This window comes from Notechis scutatus, chromosome 3, assembly GCF_049901735.1.
Source record: "Notechis scutatus isolate UNSWTSFEM ecotype Mainland chromosome 3, rNotScu1.2, whole genome shotgun sequence".
Taxonomy (NCBI): Eukaryota; Metazoa; Chordata; class Lepidosauria; order Squamata; family Elapidae; genus Notechis; species Notechis scutatus.
In genome coordinates this window covers 122,160,142-122,182,059 of record NC_142011.1, presented here as the reverse complement: position 1 = coordinate 122,182,059, position 21,918 = coordinate 122,160,142, and the positions used below count along the sequence as shown (strand labels likewise).

Here is a 21,918-nt window from a genome sequence, read left to right as displayed (position 1 = left end):
TGGAACTCTTTAAAGCAGCTGTATCTTTTCCCAAGCAGGAAGGATCCCGGGAGAATGATGTCACTGCTTTAAAGAATCTGTAAGTCAGATCTATCTTCTTTCTCTGGTTCATTGAATGCTACACACTAGATAGCTAAATTTCTTACTTTTTGGATGGGAGCCACCACAAAATCCCAGAACTGAAAAGGATCTTGGGGGGAAGGAGGTAGCAAACTACTTCCATATTGTTACCAAGAAAAACACAACAGCACTTGCAGGCAAATTGCAATATCGCTAAACTGTCAAAATCCTCGCCAGAAATCATTCACATCCAGCCTGCATCACACATCAGGACATAAGTATGGAATGGCAGCATTGGCATCAATTGCAGCATTGGCATGATGGTGTCATCATGCACATTTTACCATTTCTCCTCCTGCTCTTCTCGTGGATACTCATGCACGGATGTGCCCATATTTTCAATGGGAATTGAGTTGGACTCAAGAAAGCTTGCACTTCTGTGGCATGATGTAACAATTGCTATAAAGTGTCCTCATTATTCAAGCTGTTTTCTCATTAGTGAGAAACTAGTGACTTATAGTACCTTATCCTATCAACCAACGATGACAGTGCTGATATGATAGTAACAAAGGCACACTTTATATGGCTAAAGGTGTGACTATAAATCCCTGGGCACTCTTACCTGTAACAGAACTGCCTCTTGCCACACTTAGCAAGATTCCTGAATAAATGTACTGTTGATTTGCCTTGCAGAGGTTCTCAATGTTGTGGATCTCTTCAGTCCTGAAGTCACTAGAGATTAAATTGGTCTAATATCTGGTTTTAATATATGGAGAAAATAACACCAATTATCCTTCCCACTCAGAGGTGGTATTCAGCAGGTTCTGACCACTTCTGGAGAACCGGTAGCGGAAATTTTGAGTAGCTTGGAGAACATGATAGCGGTCTTCCAATATTTGAGGGGCTGCCACAGAGAGGAAGGGGTCAAGCTATTTTCTAAAGCACCTGTAGGCCAGACAAGGAATAACAGATGGAAACTGAACAAGGAGAGATTTAACCTGGAAATAAGGAGAAACTTTCTGACAGTGAGAACAATCAACCAATGGAACAGCTTGCCCTCGGAAGTTGTGGGAGCACCATCACTTGAGACTTTCAAGAAGAGATTGGACTGCCATTTGTCAGAAATGGTGTAGGGTCTCCCTCTTGCGTGGGGGGTTGGACTAGATGACCTACAAGGTCCCTTCCAACTCTGATTATCTGTTATCTGTTAACTGGCAAATACTACCACCTCTGACTGGCCCCCACCTATTCTCTGCTTTCCAAGTCGAGTCCCAGCTGATCAGCTGAGTCTTCTTTTTGTTGCCCTGGACAGGAGAACGGAGCTGGAAAGCAGGTTAGTAGGGTGGGGAAGGAATGGGATTTTGCAGTAACCTTCCCCCAGGAGTGGGGAGGGAATGGAGATTTTTGTAGTAACGTTCCTCTACCACGCCCACCATGCCACGCCCACAGAACTGGTAGTAAAATGTTTTTAATCCCACCACTGTTGCCACTGGTATCTCTAGTCCCCATTGAACTCCTGCTCCCACAGCTCCCCTATTCGGCAAAGAGGCCTCTGAAGGCTTGGTGTGGCAGAATGGGAAGCCTTGTAGTGAAGTTCTAGCCTTGGTATTTGGGTGCAGGGATCTTTTGTGCCAGGCTGTCTGGAAAGCTTATCCATAAGGATGTCTGCAGAGGAATCCAAAAAAAGTCAAAATGGCGGCCACAGCCATAGGATCAAAGACCCTGGCATGGCCAACATTTTGAGGGTATTTTGTTTTCGTTTTTAATCTCAATTTCCCGACCACCATTGAGCCCAAACTTTCTGCTGCTAAGTGAGACATTTGTTAAGTGAGCTTTGACGTCCATTTTACCATCTTCCTTGCCACCATTGTTACGTGAATCGTTGCCATTGTTACATTAGTAGCCCGGTTGTTTAAGTTAATCTGGCTTTCCCCATTGATTTTGCTTGCCAGAAGGTCTCGGTATGAGCCAATTGCAAAGCATCTGAAATTTGATCACGTGACCATGGAAATGCTGCCACGGGTCGTGTGAAAAATGGTCGTAAGTCACTTTCCTCAGTGCCATTGCAACTTTGGATGGTCAGTAAACGAACTGCTGTAAGTCGAGGACTGCCTGTATTGTCCACCTTCTTTTTCAGTTCTTATACATAACTCCAGTCCTCTCTCCTGCTTACTCAAAGTCAACAGGACTTCTACCCTCCCCGCATCTGGCCCATTAACTCCTCCCCTTCCCAGCGACCAATAGAACGGAGCAGCCTCCACCAGGCGCCGCCTAATGCAGGGGTCTCCAACCTTGACAACTTTAAGACTTGTGGACTTCAACTCCCAGAATTCCTCAGCCAATCTAGGCAACTTTAAGACTTGTGGGCACTCCCAGAATTCTCAGCCAACCTCGGCAACTTTAAGACTTGTGGACTTCAACTCCCAGAATTCCTCAGCCAACCTCGCAACTTTAAGACTTGTGGACTTCAACTCCCAGAATTCCTCAGCCAATCTAGGCAACTTTAAGACTTGTGGGCTTCCACTCCCAGAATTCCTCAGCCATCTAGGCAACTTTAAGACTTGTGGGCTTCCACTCCCAGAATTCCTCAGCCAACCTCGGCAACTTTAAGACTTGTGGGCTTCCACTCCCAGAATTCCTCAGCCAACCTCGGCAACTTTAAGACTTGTGGACTTCAACTCCCAGAATTCCTCAGCCAACCTCGGCAACTTTAAGACTTGTGGACTTCAACTCCCAGAATTCCTCAGCCAATCTAGGCAACTTTAAGACTTGTGGGCTTCCACTCCCAGAATTCTCAGCCAACCTTGGCAACTTTAAGACTTGTGGGCTTCCACTCCCAGAATTCCTCAGCCAACCTTGGCAACTTTAAGACTTGTGGCTTCCACTCCCAGAATTCCTCATCCAACCTTGGCACTTTAAGACTTGTGGACTTCAACTCCCAGAATTCTCAGCCAATCTAGGCAACTTTAAGACTTGTGGCCTTCCACTCCCAGAATTCCTCAGCCAACCTTGGCAACTTTAAGACTTGTGGCCTTCAACTCCCAGAATTCTCAGCCAACCTGGCAACTTTAAGACTTGTGGACTTCAACTCCCAGAATTCCTCAGCCAATCTAGGCAACTTTAAGACTTGTGGGCTTCCACTCCCAGAATTCCTCAGCCAACCTTGGCAACTTTAAGACTTGTGGACTTCAACTCCCAGAATTCCTGGGAATTCTGGGAATTGAAGTCCACAAGTCTTAAAATTGCCAAGGTTGGAGACCCCTGGCCTAATGGTTATCAGCTCCGGTTGCAAACCTCCAAGCTCTCTCACGGCCTTCTCCCCTCTTCCGACTGAGGGGCGAACCTGCCTCTGTGGATCTCTTCTTCTTCTTCTTCTTCTTCTTCTTCTTCTTCTTCTTCTTCTTCTTCTTCTTCTTCTTCTTCTTCTTCTTCTTCTTCTTCTTCTTCTTCTTCTTCTTCTTCTTCTTCTTTCCCCGTTTGATGTCCGCGGTGCGAAGAAGGAGGGAGGCCAGCGCGGCCACCCTTCACCCTGAGAGGCACAGAAAGCCGAAGCCACTACAAAGGACTTCGGCTTCTTGCCCTGCGATCCCATTTCTCGGGAAAGGCTCCAGAACAAACAGCCCTTTGTCTTACCCACCGGCCGTCTGCCACCACCCAGATTTTCAAAAACCAGGTAGATTAGAGTTTGACGGTAAATACCACCCACAACTCCAGCCGAGCAAGAAGTAGAAGAAGAGGGGGTGGAGGTTTGTATGGGAAAAAAGGACTTTTCAAAAGCCCTGATTTCTTTCTGTTCGTTGTTGGCGTTTCAGCGCCCTTCAGATGCCTTTGCCTTTCGACTCTGGGCGTTTTTCTGGAAAGGCGGACTACAAAACTTCAATGCTTAGAAAGCCGCAGATGAGATCTCCCGTTGGCTGCTGTCCCTTGAGCCTCGCCGGCTCTTTGCTCAACCAAGTGGGGGCTGACGTGGGAATACCGGAGGGCGGGAGGGTGGAGGTGGGTGGGGGGAAGAGACATCAGACGGCCCTTTAATTCACACACACCCCCTTTTAAACTTGTTTTTACGACGTTAACCGGCTAAGTAAACGTTGCTGCCTTTGATTGCCTTGAAGTGACAAATGAAAACATACCCCTTTGAAAAGCGGTATTCTTTGGTGGACGGAGAGGACGGGAAGGGAAAAGAGGGGGGGGATTCGGATAGAGCTGTCAGGCTGAATTAATGTGGGGGTAGAGCCGCATTTTGAGAGCCGCGAACCGAAGCAGTCAGTCCGAACGGGAGTCTGTTTGGAGGAGTTTCTCCAGCTACACTCCAGATTTCTTGATCTTCCCCCGCTACAGTTTTCCCACCCCGACGTATTTTACTGCCTTCGATTCGATGTGTACAGGACGAATTAAATTGCGAATATTATCCGCCTTACAGATCGGTATAGAAAGGCTTAAATCTAATAAGAGCCGAGTTAATAAAGACGATTGAGCCTAAAGGGGTAACATTACGGATGCGGCTGGAAGTGGGAAGGTCAGCTGAGGTCACTCCCCGCTTAGTCCTATTTCAGGGAAATGGCGAGGAACAAAACCAAGAACAAAATACTTGCCGGCAAGAATTTATCCAGAACGCCAAACCTTTACAAGGTTTGCCCGTTTCACGGACCTCCCGTTAGGACGTAAATCGGGGCCGCTTTGGTTTGCTCAAAAAAAACAAACCGTGATTTCAGAACGGTGTCTTGACACTATGTGCGAAAAGGCCAACCAATTCAGGATAGTCGGTCTAGTTAATCCAAATTGGAGACGCGTTCAGTGAAGAGTTTAGGATCCAGGTAAGAACGAAGAATGTCATTTTGTGAGTGGGGTTCCCCTCTCTGCTTTCCAGCCTGAAGAAAAACTTCAGCAGGCTCACTACCAGTAATAGTTACTCACTGAGCTGATGGTCTAAAGCAGGGGTCTCCAACCTTGGCCACTTTAAGCCTGGAGGACTTCAACTCCCAGAATTCCCCAGCCAGCAAAGCTGGCTGGGGAATTCTGGGAGTTGAAGTCCTCCAGGCTTAAAGTGGCCAAGGTTGGAGACCCCTGGTCTAAAGAATACAGTCTCTTTGCTTTGTGGGTAAAGACTGTTCCCAAGAGAACACAAATTTTTTGGGGTTCCGTAAATGTGGATTCCGGGACTCCGATTGGGTGATATTACTATAATTGTGAGAGGACCCACCACAAACGATCCTTACAGAAACATTTCTGCCCTTGCAATGTAATCATGATTATAATTGTGTCTGAAAACCCAAGTGATTCTCTGAAATTTATTTGGTCCTGCTTCATCTACCTGAACTTCAAAATTGTATTTCTTGGTGAATTTCCAAAACCCCACTTAGAAAGAGGATCAGTGGCCTGCTTGATTCCAGTCCAAGAGCAGTTTCTACCTTCATTCTAGGCTTGGGGAATTTTTTTCAATTCTTTAAAAGTCAAGATAGGATAGGATAGGATAGGATAGGATAGGATAGGATAGGATAGGATAGGATAGGGTAAGAGGAGAGGAGGGGAGAATGACGTTTGTTTTTCTTGAAAAATGACTATTTCACAAATGATGTTCAACAAGAATATTTTAAGGAAGCTGCGTCCATTGGTGAAAAATGCTTTCTTTTTATCGCTTTCCATTTTTTCCCTAGAGGGATTTTAGCCGTGAGTTCAGAATGCTTGAAATGTCCCGCCATAAAGATTCCTTGGAAGGCTACAGTGACTCCTTCCTGCCTGAGTGTCGATACTCCTTCCTTTCCTTCCTTCCTTCCTTCCTTCCTTCCTTCCTTCCTTCCTTCCCTTCCTTCCTTCCTTCCTTCCTTCCTTCCTTCCTTCCTTCCTTCCTTCCTTCCTTCCTCCCTTCCTTCCATTCTTCCTTCCTTCCTTTCCTTTCCTCCTTCCTTCCTTTCCTTCCTTCCTCCTCCTTCCTTCCCTTCCTTCCTTCCTTCCCTTCCTTCCCTTCCTTCCTTCCTTCCTTCCCTTCCTTCCCTTCCTTCCTTCCCTTCCCTTCCCTTCCTTCCTTCCCTCCTTCCCTTCCTTCCCTTCCCTTCCATTCCTTCCCTCCTTCCATTCCTTCCTTCCCTTCCTTCCCTTCTTTCACGGTCGGGTGAGGAGGAGCCGGCCGAAACTGCCCGGCTGCAGCCAAAGGCTTGATTCCCCGAGGGAATGCATCCGCGTTCCCGCCTTTCCTCGGCGGAAGGGTCGCCCTCCTCTTTCTAGTCTACTGCGGCCTCCGCAGCTTCTTTGCAGCTCTTCCCTTCGCAGCAGCGATCCGCTTAGCTGCCGCCCCTCCCGTCTCGGGGCAAACTGATTCTGTGAGAGGGGGAGAAAGAACCGCGAGGGAATCTTGGAGCGGAGAAAGGCGAGGAGCGCTTCCCCCCAGACCAGACAGCCAGAATTGTCTGCCCAGAGGAGGCAGGGAAGAGCGCCGAGGACTCTGCTGACATCCGAATGAAATCAACTCGGAGTCCATTACACCAGAGGATTAGCTAATTGCCAGATCAGAGAGACGAGGAAGAAAAATAAATAAATATGCCTTTAAGTAACCGAAAGTAATTATAACCCCATTGTTGACGCTAACGATTAATAATTGATCGGCTGTTCTACACAATGAAATGTCAGTTTACGCTCCTTTGAATGCACATATGGCTATTTCTTTCGGGGGAGGGGAGGGACCCGCCGTTTCGGATCCTAAACATTTGATATTTGGAAAGGCAGCCGGTAAGAGAACCTTCCTGGCTTCGGAATAAGAAGGAGCTGGATATTCAGCTGGGTGCCCTCTAAGGGGAGAACGGGCACGTTTGTTTTATTACATTTCAGACGCTGCTTATTACAATACAAACTACTTATTTAATTACAAACTCAAAGCTCCGAGCTGAGGTGCAGTCCTGACGAGATTATCGTTATCTTTCCTCTCTTAAGGGCGAGGAAGCGAAAATGCCCCCCCCCCACCACCACCACCAGGAAACGATCTTAAAGAGTATCCTCTTGTCTGACTGTTTGATAATTTAACGCGGAGATCACTTAAACGCCCGTCATCGGGAAGGGGCGCTTGCAGGTGGGCCCACCCTAAGCGGCTCTTGGCTGTCAAGGAAGCGCAGGGGACGATGATGGGCTCAATTGGAATAAGCAGGTCGCTAAAGACGTCGTTTTTGGGGGGTGGGTAGGGGTGAGGGAACCGTCTTCTGGAGCCCACGGCGTCCTGACAGTCCCGGGAGGAGAACCCTGTCCCTTTCTGAGTGCAGGGATCGTGTGAACGGAGAGAAAAGGCAAAGGCCGACCCTTGCGCCAAACAGGCAGCCAGGGACAGCCAGGCTTTGGCGGAAAAAGAGCCATCACAAAACACCCTTCTGCGGACTTGTCGCCGCTTTTTCCTTTTCGAAAAGCCGCATTATCTCACGCACAGGCACTTAAGGCTTGGTGGGGGAGGGGAGAGAAGGGGGGGGACCCGACACGTGTCTAGTCTTCAACAGTACGAAGGTCCATTGCTGAGATCTTCGGGGTGTCACTTTCACCATCTGTACGGACGCGGTTTTAAGCGCCTTTCGTCAGAGTCTGTACGTCGTTTTGGAGTCTTTTCAGATGCCCCAAAACCTGAAGCTGGGGCAGTGAGTGAACCCCCAAACCGGCTTACTCCCGGGTTAAAAAACAAACCAAAACCAAACTCATCAACCTTAACCCCTTCCTTTTGGGCATACTAAGCAACCACCAGAACAGCTAAATTAATTTCGCCCTCACTTTCTTCCGACGTCTGTTAATTAGGGTGGCGAGTAACGTTTAGGATAAATTCATTCCGCTTTTATCCCGCTTCGGGATCAGGGCGGTCAACAAACGGCGGCACCTCTCAAAAAGTTACCCTGTCCGCTTTATGGGCTGCGTAAAAAGATTCGACGCCTTCTCACACACCCGTAGACGCGCCACGCTGCGCTCCGCGCGATTGGAGAGGCGAGACCGGAGCCCTGCACTAACTAAAGGCAGCCTCCCAAATAAGCGCCCCGATCCATTGCGCTCTTGCAGAATCCGATTTTGCTGCGGCTGTAAGCCTGGGATGAAAGCTCTGCATTCTCCTAAGTAGACGCTGCAGTCGACAGGGAATGGAGTAGGCGCGTTTACCTGGAATCCACCGGTTCACACCAACTGAGCCAAAGAGACCCAGGAGCAGCGCCGGCGAACTCTCGGTTGTAACTCTAGAAAAAAGGACGCGGAGCAGGGTTATTGTAACTCTAGGAAAGGACGTCGACTGCAGGGTTATTGCAAGTGGGAAAGAAGCGCGCCGGTGGCTTCCAAAGCCGCATTAATGGCAAGCCATTTTTCGGCTGGGAGGGCTCAGTGGCAAGCAATCCATTGCAAGCAATCCGCGAAGCCTCCTGTTCCCCGGCCCTTGTGTCTGGAAAGCTAAAACCCTCCACCTCGCCGCGTTCCGGTCTTTTTCAAGCAAAAGCACAAAAACAGCAAAGCGATCACAATCTTACACTTGACTGGGGAAGGGGGGGGTTAAAAAAAAACCAACCCTGCGGAGGAGTCTCTTAACTGCCCCGCCCGCTCTTCCCCACCCCGCTTGCAAGAGAAATGAGAGCGGGACAAGTATCAGTTCTTTCAGACTGTTTCTTTTCTAGAAAGAAGTTTCTCTTATGGACAACACGCATTGCAGCCCTTTGAAGGTCAGGACAGAAAGAGAGCAGCGAAAAATTGGAGGGGGGCAAGCTCATCCCCCTCCTTTTGGGACAATCAGCCCAACCAGTCTCAGAGGGGCAGAAGAAGGGAGAGAAGGCGGCTACCGGACTCCGAAACTAGCGTTAATCGTTAAAATTAGAGGCACAAGGGTTGTGCTAACCCAACAGAAGTTGAAGGCAAAGGGAAATTGGAGAAGGCTCGGATGGTAAAAGATTTGGGCCGCCGTCTGGGCTGCAAAGCGATGAGATATTACAACAATCAAATCGTTCTTTAAACGTTATTTAAGAAGAGAGTGGACAACCGTTTGTTTGAAACAAACATTGTAAGGTTTTCTCCCAGAGCAGAGGGTTGGACTAGAAGATCTTTAAGGTCCCTTCCATCTGTGTTCTTCTGTTATTTAAATGGCTTCCTCATTGGGGGAGGGGGGTGGAGAGGAAAAATGTGAAACCAAATATGAGAATACCACATTGTCCTTTGGCACTGCATTTTAATGTTATCGTTAGTCCTTTGCCTTCCTCGTCTCCGGACTTTTTAAAAGAGTACAGGTCTGTCTAATTAGGGGGCGAAATCCCTCAGAAAGTTCTCCTGCGAGTTGACAAGAGACTGAAGTGAAACTTCGGATCTAGAGGAGGAGAATTCCTAAATTAAACCTTCATTAAAACGCAGCGGATACACACACACACCGGATTGTGCAGATCCAGTGGAGAAGAACTGCCCTGTAATCTTAGGCGTACTAGATGTGGAACGGATCCTGCTCTTCTTTTACACCGCAGAAGGTCCGCAAGGAGGGTGAGAGGGGCCGCGGTTCCATTAGGCACCGCTCCGTGTTGGCATTCTTCCTCCGCTTCGACCCCGAGATTACACCAAACCGGCTAAAACCTGACAGTCCCAGGAGGAGGAGGAGGAGGAGGAAGTGAAGAAGGAAGCAATTCACAGCTTCAAGTCTTCCAACTTTTCCGCTAAAGTCGTTAGATTTCCTAATCTTCGCCACAAAATGAATTTAAAGTAAAACCCAATGGAATGTGCATATTTCCTGTCAAAACAAAACAAAACCCGGAATATAACAAGAAGGGAGACAGGCAAAAAGACAGAAAAGTGGAGGTGAAACTATTATGTAAGTGGTCGATCTTAGGGGGAAAAACGTTCCCTTATAAAGAGCCTCCAAAAAGGGAAAAGAGGCAGGTTGGTCTAGCAATGAAAGCACCAGGCCCCCAAAAAAGGAACTGTGAGTTCTAGTCCAACATTAGGCATATGAAGTGGATGTAACTGTGGGCCAGTCATCACTCTCAGCCCAACTCACACCACATGGTTGAAGTTGTGAGGAAAAGTGCAGGAGGAAGGAGTATTAGATATGTTCAGGACTTATTTATAAGAATAATAAAGTTATTTATAAGAATAATAAAGGCAGGATAAAAAAAGTTTTTTTTTTTTTTAAAAAAACCCAAGTCTCAGCTTTTCCCCCAATAATCTGACTAGGAGAAATGATTTGTACCCCCAACTGGGGAGGGAGATTGCAAAGCCTTTCTTCAACATGTTTTAGCCTGGATTTTAAAAAGAAAACACCACTACATTGTGTTTAAATGTGAAATTATTTTAATACCACATGTCATTCCTAATAAGAAATCTGTTTTGCCAGCCACACAATAATGCACGTGGCTGAGTGTTATTAATTCAAATCTCATTGTAATCTGGGCTAGTAGAGATATTAGTAAATTTCTGATAGTACCATCTACCCCTGAAATAAATTGAAGGGGTGCAAACCCTAATATAGCATCTTTTATGTTAACCCAAATTGGAAAAAAAAACCAGGCATATCTTTATTTCTGTTTAGCTGAAGCTTTCGGGGTGAATTCCTCCATGGGCTGGTCCTCTACTGTTTCCTGCAGATCAGTATAAAATATCATGTACTCTAAATTATTTCTTAAGTGCAAAAAAAAATTGCACAGACACCCTAAGAAATAAGGAGTGGGAAAAACATTTCAATAAATTCATTTGTGTCTGTGTAATGAGCAGTAAACAGTTTTCACTTAGTTGGAATAACTTCTAGAAATGAGGATTAGCCTGATTAATTTAATTGGACTTATTTAACTGCCTTACTAAAATCCAAAGATGTACTTTAAAACGTATTTATTTTGAAACCCAAGCCATTTATGTGTGTGGGAACTTCAGGTAAAGAAAAGAATCCCATTGGGTTAAGAAGATTCTCTCTCCCCTTCCTGCAAATTTGTCAACTTGTTCCAACAGTGTCTCTCATCTTTTGGCTAAGCTGCTCTAAGCACCAAGGGACTAAACTGCAAATGCCTAAAATGTTTCCAACCTTCCTGTAGCTGCAGCCTTCCCCTCCTTCCACCAGCCCTCTTTCTCTCTTTCCCTCTCTCTCTCTTTCTCACAACTCCACATTCTTTATCCAGTTAACATTCCCTTGGCTGAAGTCTGAACTATCTGAGATCACTTTCAAATGCCCTTTCTAACAAGCCCCTGAGCCAGAGGCCACTAATTTTCAGTGAACAAAAAGCCACTGGAGAGAGTCCCGTTTGTCAATATCAACTGTTCCAGCCATTTGCCATCTTCAGACACATCGGCCTATCTGAGCTGGCAGATGTTTAGACAAGATTTTATAAATGGTTCAATATCAGCCCGTAATGAACCCCAACTGACCATCGCAAAGCAGCTAAAAGCATCCAGGATCTCTCCTGCTGGGATCTAATAATGCTCTCATGCCGGAACATTATTAATCATGGAATAAAATAGATGAGCCTCTTGAAAAATAAGTGTATGATTGATTAAAGGGCAGTCTAAGAAGCTATTATTCTTGTTTCATAACCGTAAGTTATATTCACTCAATTTATCTTTGGAAAAGAAAATAAATGGTTGTTTGTCTCTTTATTGAAATTTTACTATGTGGGAATTCTCATTATTTGCTGGGGAGTGTAAAAAAAAAAAGACAGTTGAGCTTCTTCTTTTTCCTTTTTTTTTTTTTTAAAAAAAAGCCCAAGATGAATGTCTTAGGTGATTAGTGCATTATAGAAATGTGTAGAAAGCCCTTGAAATGAGGGAGAATATTTTTTACTGGGAGGATTTCTTACAGTGTTTTTACTTTTTGATTACAAAAAATAGCTGCGTTTATTTCAAATGTGGGTTAAAACATCATTTTGTATGAAAAATGTTGGTTATTTCTATATGTGTATTTATAGAAATTGATTAAAGTTGAAGTTTTTAAAATTTTCCTAATAGTTTAAGTTTTAGTCACATTGCTAAATAAATTCAAAAGATATAACATATCTGTAATGCTTTGCAAATTATAATAAATTACCAAATATGCATATTTATAACCAGTAAAATAGAATAAAAAGGCAGCACCTTGTTGTAGACTAATCTGTTTTATTTACAATTATAGATATAAATTAGTAAAGAATTCTTGTTAAACAACAAGGGATTGTATAACCATCAATGTTTCAAATAAAAACCAGGCATAATTTATTTACAAAAGACTTGGGATTCCATTGCAATACAACTTGCATAAATTACTAGATTTTATATCATTACAAAAATAAATATCAAATATGTTTCATTTTGTAAGTACTTGCAGTTTCTTTAATTAATCCCTACTGTATCTTTTACAAAGAATTTGTACAATAAGTCCTATCACACCTACAGAATATAGATATATAGATTATATATTTATATATATATATATATGTATATATGTATATACCGTGGCAATGAAGTGATCAAGTCAAGATATCCTGAGAAAAAACAGATTTCCTTTTTTTTCCATTTTTGTTTTCCTTTTTTTAATCACACATACATTAGGGAAACTAGACTATACCAGCAAACGCACATTAATGTCCAACAAAATTCTGGTTCAATAATTAGAGAGAGTCTGTAGATCTAAGAGTGCTCTGTGGTCTTCTTTTATACAGTGGCACAAGTTGTGATCCGGATTTAGAGTTTTGTTAGAGTTACGGATAGAGATAGATAGATTAGCTTGGGAAGAGATGATGGCTTGTTGACTTTTCTCAAAGCAATTGTGACACCTACCTGTGGACCAAGGAAAACACCAGATCATCCTCAATCTTTCATTTACACAGAATGTGTTAAAACTGGCAGTAAAGTGAAAAGGTTATTCTCCTACCTTGCCTGAGAAGGACCGAGGTTATTTTTAGGCAGTAAAGAATATTTGATCAAAAGATTATTATTTTAAAAACCAAATTAACTGCAGCAGGTTCTTGGAAATAGATGGGTAATGAATGCAGATACTCTTTGGAACCTGGCCAAGGTCTATCTCATTGTCTGTCTCTGCTATTTGAAATGTATATCAGATAAATTAAAGGCTTGTTTTGATGGACCATTCTCTAAATTTAACGTCTATGTGGATACCTTATTGTACAGCCACCCAGAATCAATTGGAGTCAGAGGATGCCTAAACTGAATTAAATAAATAAAGTAGGAAGTTCTCCTGCATTTCCTACGGGCAATATAACAACAAAGGTTTCTTGCATCTATTATTTTACATGCTTACTTCAAATAGTGGAGGAGGACAATGAGATCCATTCTGGCTGGATTGCAAAGTGAACACCATTCTCTCTTCCCGCCACACCTATCATTTCAATGAGGTTTTGGTGCAATAATTGCTCACTCCCTTATTGCAAATAACATTTAAAAAGTCTAAGTATCCATTCCAAAAGGGATGGTGTGCATAACAAAACAGCTAAACGGTTTTCTGCAAAGTGAAACAAAAGGGTAAAAATGCAGTTGGAGGTCCTTGGTAATCATAGTCTTTGGTAATGGAGCAAGAAATGAGCATTAAGCCAATTTACAGGCCTGGGCAATGCGTCTTAGGACCTGATGCCAAACGATGCCCCCTAACTAGTGCAACAGAATAAAAGGCAGAAAGAAAAAGAAAAGAAAAGAAAAGAAAAAAAGGGTCTCACTTACTTGCCTGGCTGCTGTGTGATTGCCCTTCTATAGGTATGGTTGTACTCCTACTGTGCACATTTCAGTGGGGTCTGTCAAAATAGAAGCGTCAGTTAGTCACAGGACACAGCTGGCTAACTAGATTATTCACTCTGGGCTACAGCTCCTTCTTGCACAAAAGCTCAGAGCTGGTTGCTTGAAAGGCCTGCCCCTATGGCATCATTTCTCAGCTGATGGAGATTTAAGGGGAGGGGGCATAATTGCTCATCGGGAGACCACCTTTCCTAATGATCTCCCATTTAAAGCTTAAGTAAGCTCATCAGGGTTCGTAGGGTGATAGGACACCCTTAGATGGGGGCGGTTGTTCAAGCTGCAATCCTCGGCATCCAGAGTTTAATAACCCCACTCTTACATTCTGCTGACTAAATATACTCATACAGAGAATCTACTAGCTCACAGACTGCCAACATTTCTGCTTGTTTCACAAAATGAGTGGGTGTTATTGCTACTACACTACTATCACATTTACTCAAAACATTGTCTCCAGAATTAGGAATGTTAGATGTGTGGTATTTACACAAGCTGGCGTTCTATCTGTGTAGCTTTCCATTTTTCAGGTATGAAAAATTCATGACATAACTTTTTAAAAAAAGGAGTTTTAGAACTGGTTTGAAGTAGTTTTAACCACCTAGACTCCACATTTTGTTTTTCGTTCCCTCAATCTAGTTTGGCTAATTTTGGAAAGGGCTATTTGCATTTCCTTCCTAACATATGAATTCCTAGAAGGAAAATCCTCTTCCCTTCAGGCAGAATCTTGATTAGGATCGCAGCCCAGGATCCCAAACAAAACAAACCGGAGGTGAGGCCAGTGGCGTCTCAAGGAGTTGACATGCCCTTTGCCTTTGCCTTCTCGAGCTATGGAAAAGCTGCCTCCCCCACCCCACTCCTCCATCTCTGGACCGTCTATTCCGCTCCCCCTCCAGTCTTCTGGGGGGGATCGGGAAGGCCCTCCCGTTTTGGCCGCTCCTGGAGTCGGCTAAGCGGGTGTTTCTTTCCTTGGAAGCAAAAACGAGAAACAAAGAGTTTACCTACCTTTCTTGGGATCGGAACTGGGAGGCTTGTAATGCTGTTCGAGGTGGCTTGTGATGGTTTTCAGCGAGGTTTCCGAGCCCGCCTTCAGAGCCGCGCCGCCGCCGCCAGTTAAGACCGCTTGGTTGAGTCCCTCGTTGGAGGCCACGGCGGTCGAGTTGTACCTCAAGATGCCCTGTCCCTGGAGGGCGTTGAAGTTCCCGTAGTTTGTGTAATTGCTATAAAAAGGCGACGTATAATAAATATGCCTCCCCAAGAGCGAAGAAGGCGAGTAGGCAGCGTTGTGTGGGGCGGAAGGCGGTGGGCCCGAAGGCGGGCAGCTCTGGCCCAGGCTGTGGTTGTGGGGATGCGAGTGCGGGTGTTTAAGGTCCGAGGTGGCGATTTCTGCCAGCGACCAGAGCTTGGGCTTGCTGGCTTGCGTGGTCTGGGAAGCCACCGAGGGGGAGATCCGGGCGTCCAGAGCAGCTTTGGCGGCGTTTCTGGCAGAATCCTGGCCGTGCGGGTGGCCCAGGAGCGGGGCTTCTACCCCAGTGAGAGGAGACGAAGTGACGGGCTTGGGGGGCAGGCCTCTGCCCGCCTCGTCGTTTTCCTCGTCCTCATCCTCGTCCACGTCCTCTTCGTCGTCGTCTTCCTCGATCTCCTCGTACTTGTCCTTATACTCCGAGCCGGACTCGCAGAGAGGGTCCCCCGCCCTGCACGGGCCCTTCTCCCCATCCGATTCGGCCGAGCAGGAATGGTCGGTGAGGGAATCCACCTGCAAGCTGATCCCTGCAGCAAAGAACCAGAGGAGCTGACAAGGGAACAGGGCGACCAGCAGCCCCAAATCCCCCCCCTCCCCGCTCTCCTGCCCACCGCCAGGGAACTCCTTCCAACTCGAAGCTCGGGTGACCCTTCTAGAGCTCGCGGCCCAGCGCCCGTCTCCCTACCCGGCTCGCCAGGCCTTAAACCGGACGCCACCCTCTGCAAGGCCCCAGGCCTTTTGCCCTATTCTGAAGAGAAGGGCCGCGGCTCATCTGGCCGGAACTAGGCCGGGAAGAGAGCCACGCAACGGCCTCCCCTGACTTTCCCCTCTTAGCGCTTCTTAGTGGTGTAAGGCCGAGCTTTCTTGCCGCCTGCAGACACTATATTCCTAAAGCTTTTGAAAAGGGTAGCGTAAGGGCCCCAGCATTGCTCCCACTATTCCTCCAGCTCTTCTATCCGATGCAGTAAACGAGGCCCTACCGGTGGGAGAACCTCACAGAAACTTTCGCTTAGTGCTGATTTATTTTTTTTGTTTTGTTTTGTTTTGTTTGGGGGCGGGTGTTGAGTGTTGGCTAGACCGGAGGGGCTAAAGGCCGTCAGAAAGAGACGGCCGCTGAAACCTCCTTCCTAACTATTCCAACATGGAGCAATCCCGAAGCAGGCGGACCGCCGCCGGCGCGTTCACCCCCACCCCCCCACCCCGCCCCGCGGTCGAACTCTCACCTTCATCCTCCGCCGACGTTTCGTTGCTGTCCCGCCCTTTGTCCGAGCCGGTCTCCTCCTTGCTCCGGATCCCGCCGCTCTCCCCTTCCAGGTCCTCGTCCTCGTCCTCGCTCTTGTTGCGGGGCGCCCAAGTCATCTTGTTCTCCTTCTTGAGCCTCCGGCGGGCGTTGGCGAACCAGGTGGAAACCTGTGTCAGGGTCATTTTGGTGATGATGGCCAGCATGATCTTCTCGCCTTTAGTCGGGTAGGGGTTCTTGCGGTGCTCCTGCAGCCAGGCCTTCAGCGTGGCCGTGGCGTCTCGCGTGGCGTTCTTCCGGTAAGCCGGGTCATTTAGCTGATAGGGGTAGGCTGGGCTGCCGTAGGGATGGTAACTGATGGCCCCGCTCATGCCCGTCGTGTGGGCGTCGTAAGGAGAACCCTGCCAAGCGCCAAAGCAAAGTGTTTACTCAGCTATTTCTACAACTGGTCGTCGGCACAAATATTATTATTATTATTATTAAAATATAAGGGAACACAACAGAGCACTATATATAATGATTTATTTTTGGGGGGGGAACACTCCTACGCATTTTCCTTTATAAACAAGCCCGGGTGATATTGGAACCAGATTCCTTCGCCTTCGGGAAAAACTACTGAAATTGTCATTTAATGATTTCAATTTATTTAATACATTTGTTTATTTTCCTCTCTAAGACTCCTTTCTACTATTCCCCCCCCGGGGAGCGGGGAGGGAGAGATAGGAAGAGAGAGACAACAAAACCCCCCACTTAGCAATTCAGCCCGCTAATGCATTGCAAATCCAATTTGCAAACCAGGAGATATGCACCGTTTCGAATTGGTCAAATACGATATAATTAGCATTTTAATTCACCCTTTAAACGTTTAAATTACGCTGGTTTAAAGTCTGCGTCATACGAGAGTATGGAGAAGGGAAGGAAATTAGTTGAGCAACTTGGTAAGTTTTATAGCCGGTTCAGGAAAGAAAACGACATGCTCCAACTTTACCTAATGTTCTTAAATAACCCATGGAGGAAAAAAAAGAAAGACTTGGCAACTTGCGGGTGCTTTTCTTTTGCCACGAGAAAGTCAAACAGAAGAGCATTTGAGTTGGGGCTCTCACCATCCTAAATAAAGATCGCCCGGCTGGGAGAAAAGGCGAAGGTTATGGGAGAGAGAAGAAGGGAGGGAGAGAGGGAGGGAGAGAGAGAGAGACTCCAGCCAAAGACGCTGGATCTGATATCTCGTGCTTAGTGAAAGAAAACGAACCCTTCGACCCACTTTCCCAGGACCAATTGGCTCTGCTATCTTTAATCCTTCATCGGTTTGCAATAGCTACAAAATACGCACGAACGCCGACATTAACATACTTTGCAGCAATCGGAAAGTGGTGGACATCTGGCCGAAGCTGCGTGAAAAGTGCGCTCGTACACACGCACATACACACACACATACCCACCCGCGCGCGCGCGCTCCCGGCTTGGGCTCCTTTAAACCAGTGAAACGTATAAATTACACAATCAGAAATAAAAGTGGACAAAAAGAGACAAATAAGAGAAGAAGAAGAAACTTAACAGAAAAATAGCGAAAACATAAAATAGAAAGGAAAGTGAGAAATCCAAGGAGGAAAAAAAAAAACCAGAGAGGAAAAGGGAGGAGGAAGTTTTTAAAAACCCGGGGGATACAAAGAAAAGGAGAAGAACCTAAGAAAGTAGAAAAGCAGCGAAAGGTAGCACAAGCGAAGAACAAAAAGCAAGCAAGCAAGCAAGCAAGCAAGCAAGCAAGCAAGAAAGCAAGAAAGAAACGAAAGAACGAAAGAAAGAACGAAAGCAAGCAAGAAAGCTTCCAGAAAAAGAAAGCCGACGAGGGGAAGACAGCTGTTCACTCCTTTCCTCGGTTCACACGGGGAGCTTAGCGCGGGGTCCATTCACACGATCCCCCAGCCTAGCCCAGATGGTCTCGGAGATTCGAGTGGGGGGAGCGATGGATGAGGAGGAGGAGGAGGAGGAGGAAGATGGAGGAGGCGGCGGTGGTGAAGGATGGCGCCGAGGCGGCTCGCTCGCTCGTCAGTTACCCACCATGTAAGAGGGGAATCCCGTGGCCGGGTCGGTGGAGTACTGAAGCGGGCTGCTGAAGCCGGTGGCTGCCGCTTGGGCCGTGAACGCCGCGGATCCGGGATAAGGGCTGAACGCCGAGCCCGAAGACGATCTGGCCAGCTCTTCGCTCCTGGGCGCCGCCAGCGCCGACGCCCCGTAAGCCGGGCAGGAGTAGAGCGCCAGCGAGCCCGGGGGCTGGTAGAGGTAGCCCTGAGGGTAGGACATAGCTGGCCGGCCGACTGTCAGCGGGCGGGCAGAAGGAACGGAAGCGGGGGGCCTGGGCTGAGCGCCGGGCGGAGAGGAGGAGGAGGACGGCTGGCGCTTCAGCGGCTAGGCTGCCGCCGCCGCCGCCGCCGCTGCCTGTTTGCTGAGCACTCCGGCCGCGGAGGAGCTCACAGCGTCCGCTCCATAGGCGAGGAGGAGCCGGAGCCAAAGGAGAGCCGGGCGCGAGGCGGAGGAAAGCCGCTCGCTCGCTCTCTGGGCGCGCGCGCGCGCTCTCTCTTTCTCCTTCTCCTCCTTTCCCACGCAGAAGTCACCCACTGCTGCGGGGGGGAGGAGGAGGAGGAGGAGGTGGCGGCGGCGGTGGGCATCTGGGCAAGAAAGGCGCGCGGGGAGAAAGAGAAGAGGAAGAGGAGGCGTCTCCCCAAAGCCCGGCGGGGAAGAGGTCCAAAAGAAGGGAGAGCGGGAAGCAAAACCAGCCTCGGCCGGGCTGCCCCGGGTAAGCAGTCTCCGCTGGCTCCGCAATCCTTCCCTCTCTCCTGCGCCCGGAGCCCGCCGGTAAGGCAAGGCGAGCTTTCCCCCCCCTCCACCGAGCGCCTGCGACAAGCCTTGGATTTTGGAGCAGGCATAGGAGCTTGGGAAGGCGAGGAGTTTGTGTGAGGAAAGAGAGTTTCGGAGGGACATTGGCAAGGCGAGCTGTCCGTCAACGGCGTCTCATCTGCATATGCGGGAAGACACGCCCCCTCGGCCGCTTCTTCCCGGATAGAACCAAGGAGGGAAGGAAGGGCTTTTGGGCGGGACGCTGGGAAAACAAAATCAAATCAAATCCCGCCCCCACGGTCCCTCGGCAGCGGCGGCGGCTCCTCAGAGAAAATCGCGCGCGGTGGCTTTTGAGGCCCAGCGGTGGAGCGCAGCGGCTGCAACTGAAGAAGCTGGCCGGACGCCGAGCCACGAAATGCATTCTTGTCTTCCTCTCTCCACCCCCTCTGTCCCCCCCCTCCAGCTCAGGAGGGTTATATAGCGTCACGTAGTTTCAGAGCTGCCCGCGAGGGAGGCAGGAGGCGTTAAGGGAAAGGGGGGTAAGGCCTGCCTGCCACCAAACTAAAGGCATTCCCCCTTGGCACCAGGCTGAGGCTTTGACAATGGACATGTGGCTTCGTTCCATTGCAGACCAGCCCCGGATGGAGGCCTGCAACGGAACCTCGCCGCCCTAAATAAAGGAAGGGAGACTTGCATTCGTGCGGGGCGGGGTGGAGACTCGCTGCGGGGTGCTTGTGGGGAACTCCCTCTGGGGACCCAAGAAGTGTTTGGGACGCCTTTGGCAAGGCTGCAATCCTAAATCCAACAGAAGCTTAAAACTTAACAAGCTTTTGGTCTCCACCACGTCAACTAAACGGGGACTGAGTAAAAGCCGAATCAAATTCCAGGTGTTGTAGCGCAACTTCCATTCGGATGACTAGGACGCGTGCTTTTAGGGTAGAATGAAGACATCTAAACGAGCAGCAGTAGCAAAAAAAAACCGTTGGACCAAAAAAAAAAAAAAAGCGTCCATTAGTCTGAGTTTCATGGGGTCACGAGCGATGATATTGGCGGGAAGCAGTCCCTATTCCAATGAAAAGAGAAGCGGTCCGTAGACACTTTCCATTGGGATGGTTTTTATGTATTTATTTATCCCGAACTTCAAGTAATTCTTTCCAAAAACCCGCGCCCCCTCCAACGAAATTCCGCCCACTTTGGGGAAGCAAAGGAAACTATCACTGACCTCTGGAGGATTTTTCTCACGCTGGAGAAAAATCTATGTGGACACTAAGAATCGACACGTATATAATCGTCAATAAGTTGGGGGAAATCGGATGATTGGTTGTGTGTGTGTGTGTGTGTGTATACACGCGCTCGGTCCCGATTCAGCAGCTGCTACGTTTGCTTCAGTAGGATGGGTGAGGGGACTTGAGGTACCTGGTGGTCTTTCTTTCCATTTACCCCGTTTTTCTCTGCCGCCCATATTCTATACAGGCTGGCTTTACTCGAGTGTCGTCCTTACGGCCTGACACGCGCTTTAAGCGCTTGGCCCTAAAAGCCACCCCGACCGCTTAGCTGAGGCCTTCGCGGCATTGCCCCCTGAATTGCGGGGTATAAAGAAACGGCGTCCAAACGACTGGCGTTCCTCAGCGATTCTACACAGGCACAACGTGGGCCGATCTCGACGGGGTGTCTTTCCGCTCAGTGACTCAACTCTGGGTAAAGATCTAAAGAACAGCACAACCTCCATCCCGCCTGGTCGCCGAATGCTGCTCGGAAGCAACAATTTGCTTTCATCATCCAGCAGATGGCGGGGAGGGTGACCTGAGGTTTTCATGGGGTGGGTGGGAGAGGAAACACCCTTAAAAGTGACAGGTGGATTTACAAATTGTGGCTGAAGCTTCCCTCGAGTCTGATCGATTACCGAATGGGGCAAATCGAATCCGCGTACTTGGGGGATTGGAGCTAAAGTGGCTTAATAGCCGTCTGGCTTTCTAACTTCCACGAAACCCAGTGCCCGGCACTTTCTATCTCTTCGCACAAAAGCGGGAAATTTGGGTTCGAGGTGCACTACCGATCATTCTTTTTTTTTTTTTTAAACTTCTCTCCACTTCTCTTACATTTGACTGCTGGAAGATCATTGTCACTTTTCTTTTGCAATGCAATGGTCGGGGGAGTAAATCCACCCGCTCATAAAACGGTAGCTTGACGTCTTAGGTGTATTTTAAATAGTAACAGCAAATAAGCAATACCACCTGGATGAATTTAGACGATAAGATGAAGCATCAGCTCAGCAATAACTTTCCCCCATACCTAGAACTCCCGCGATTTGAATGCTCTTTAGAATTAAGTCGACCTGCCGATTGTAACGTTTAGAACCGAAAAGCCGAATGGCTGCCTTTGCCAAGAGTTGTGGTCTCTACATGAAAGAGCCCTGCCCCAGCCTCCCCACTTCAAGAGTCTCCTTATTATGGAAGGCCTTGGCCCTTGGCACCGCAAAACGAATTGGGAGCCCTCCACAGCTTTCCTTTTCTATACTAAGCACACACAAAAAAGGAATGAGCCGCTCGTTTCTTTTATTTTCATTTTTTAACACCTCGTCAAAAAAATTCGCCTTGAAATCTCGAATTGGAGTCAACGGTCGCGTGGAAAATGGGGTACAAAGAGGAACGCCCTTGTCCTCTCCGTCCCTTTTAGAATTACCGAATGGGACAATTAGGATCAAATACAATTGGGGGAGGGGAAAAGCAATTGTTCTTCGTCGCCACCCTGGCCAGCAGCCCAAAATCCTTCACCCAGAGTGGTTTTCCCCATTGCTTCTTCTGTGTATGCTGGACTACAATTCCCATCATTCCTGTACCTGCTGGGTATCGGTGCAAGA

At 47.7% G+C, this 21,918-nt stretch overlaps 1 protein-coding gene across 5 annotated transcripts in view; it reads right to left on the bottom strand.

Annotated features, from left to right (window-relative positions):
* The window catches only part of IRX2 (iroquois homeobox 2), a 59,644-nt gene extending 40,128 nt beyond the window's left edge, over positions 1-19,516 (bottom strand). Inside the window, exons 1-5 of one of the 5 annotated variants that reach the window (XM_026672507.2) lie at positions 18,282-19,514; positions 16,207-16,624; positions 14,746-15,510; positions 13,675-13,745; positions 12,098-12,777 (exon numbers count right to left, since the gene is read on the bottom strand). In XM_026672507.2, coding sequence (XP_026528292.1) covers positions 13,702-13,745; positions 14,746-15,510; positions 16,207-16,624; positions 18,282-18,524 — 1,470 coding nt within the window. In that variant the 5' untranslated portion in view covers positions 18,525-19,514 and the 3' untranslated portion in view covers positions 12,098-12,777; positions 13,675-13,701. Of the gene's footprint in view, positions 1-12,097; positions 12,778-13,674; positions 13,746-14,745; positions 15,511-16,206; positions 16,625-17,211 lie in introns of those variants that run through there. The other 4 variants (XM_087961117.1, XM_087961116.1, XM_026672509.2 and 1 more) reach the window with 4 other exon arrangements.
* Between the last annotated feature and the right edge of the window lie 2,402 nt (positions 19,517-21,918).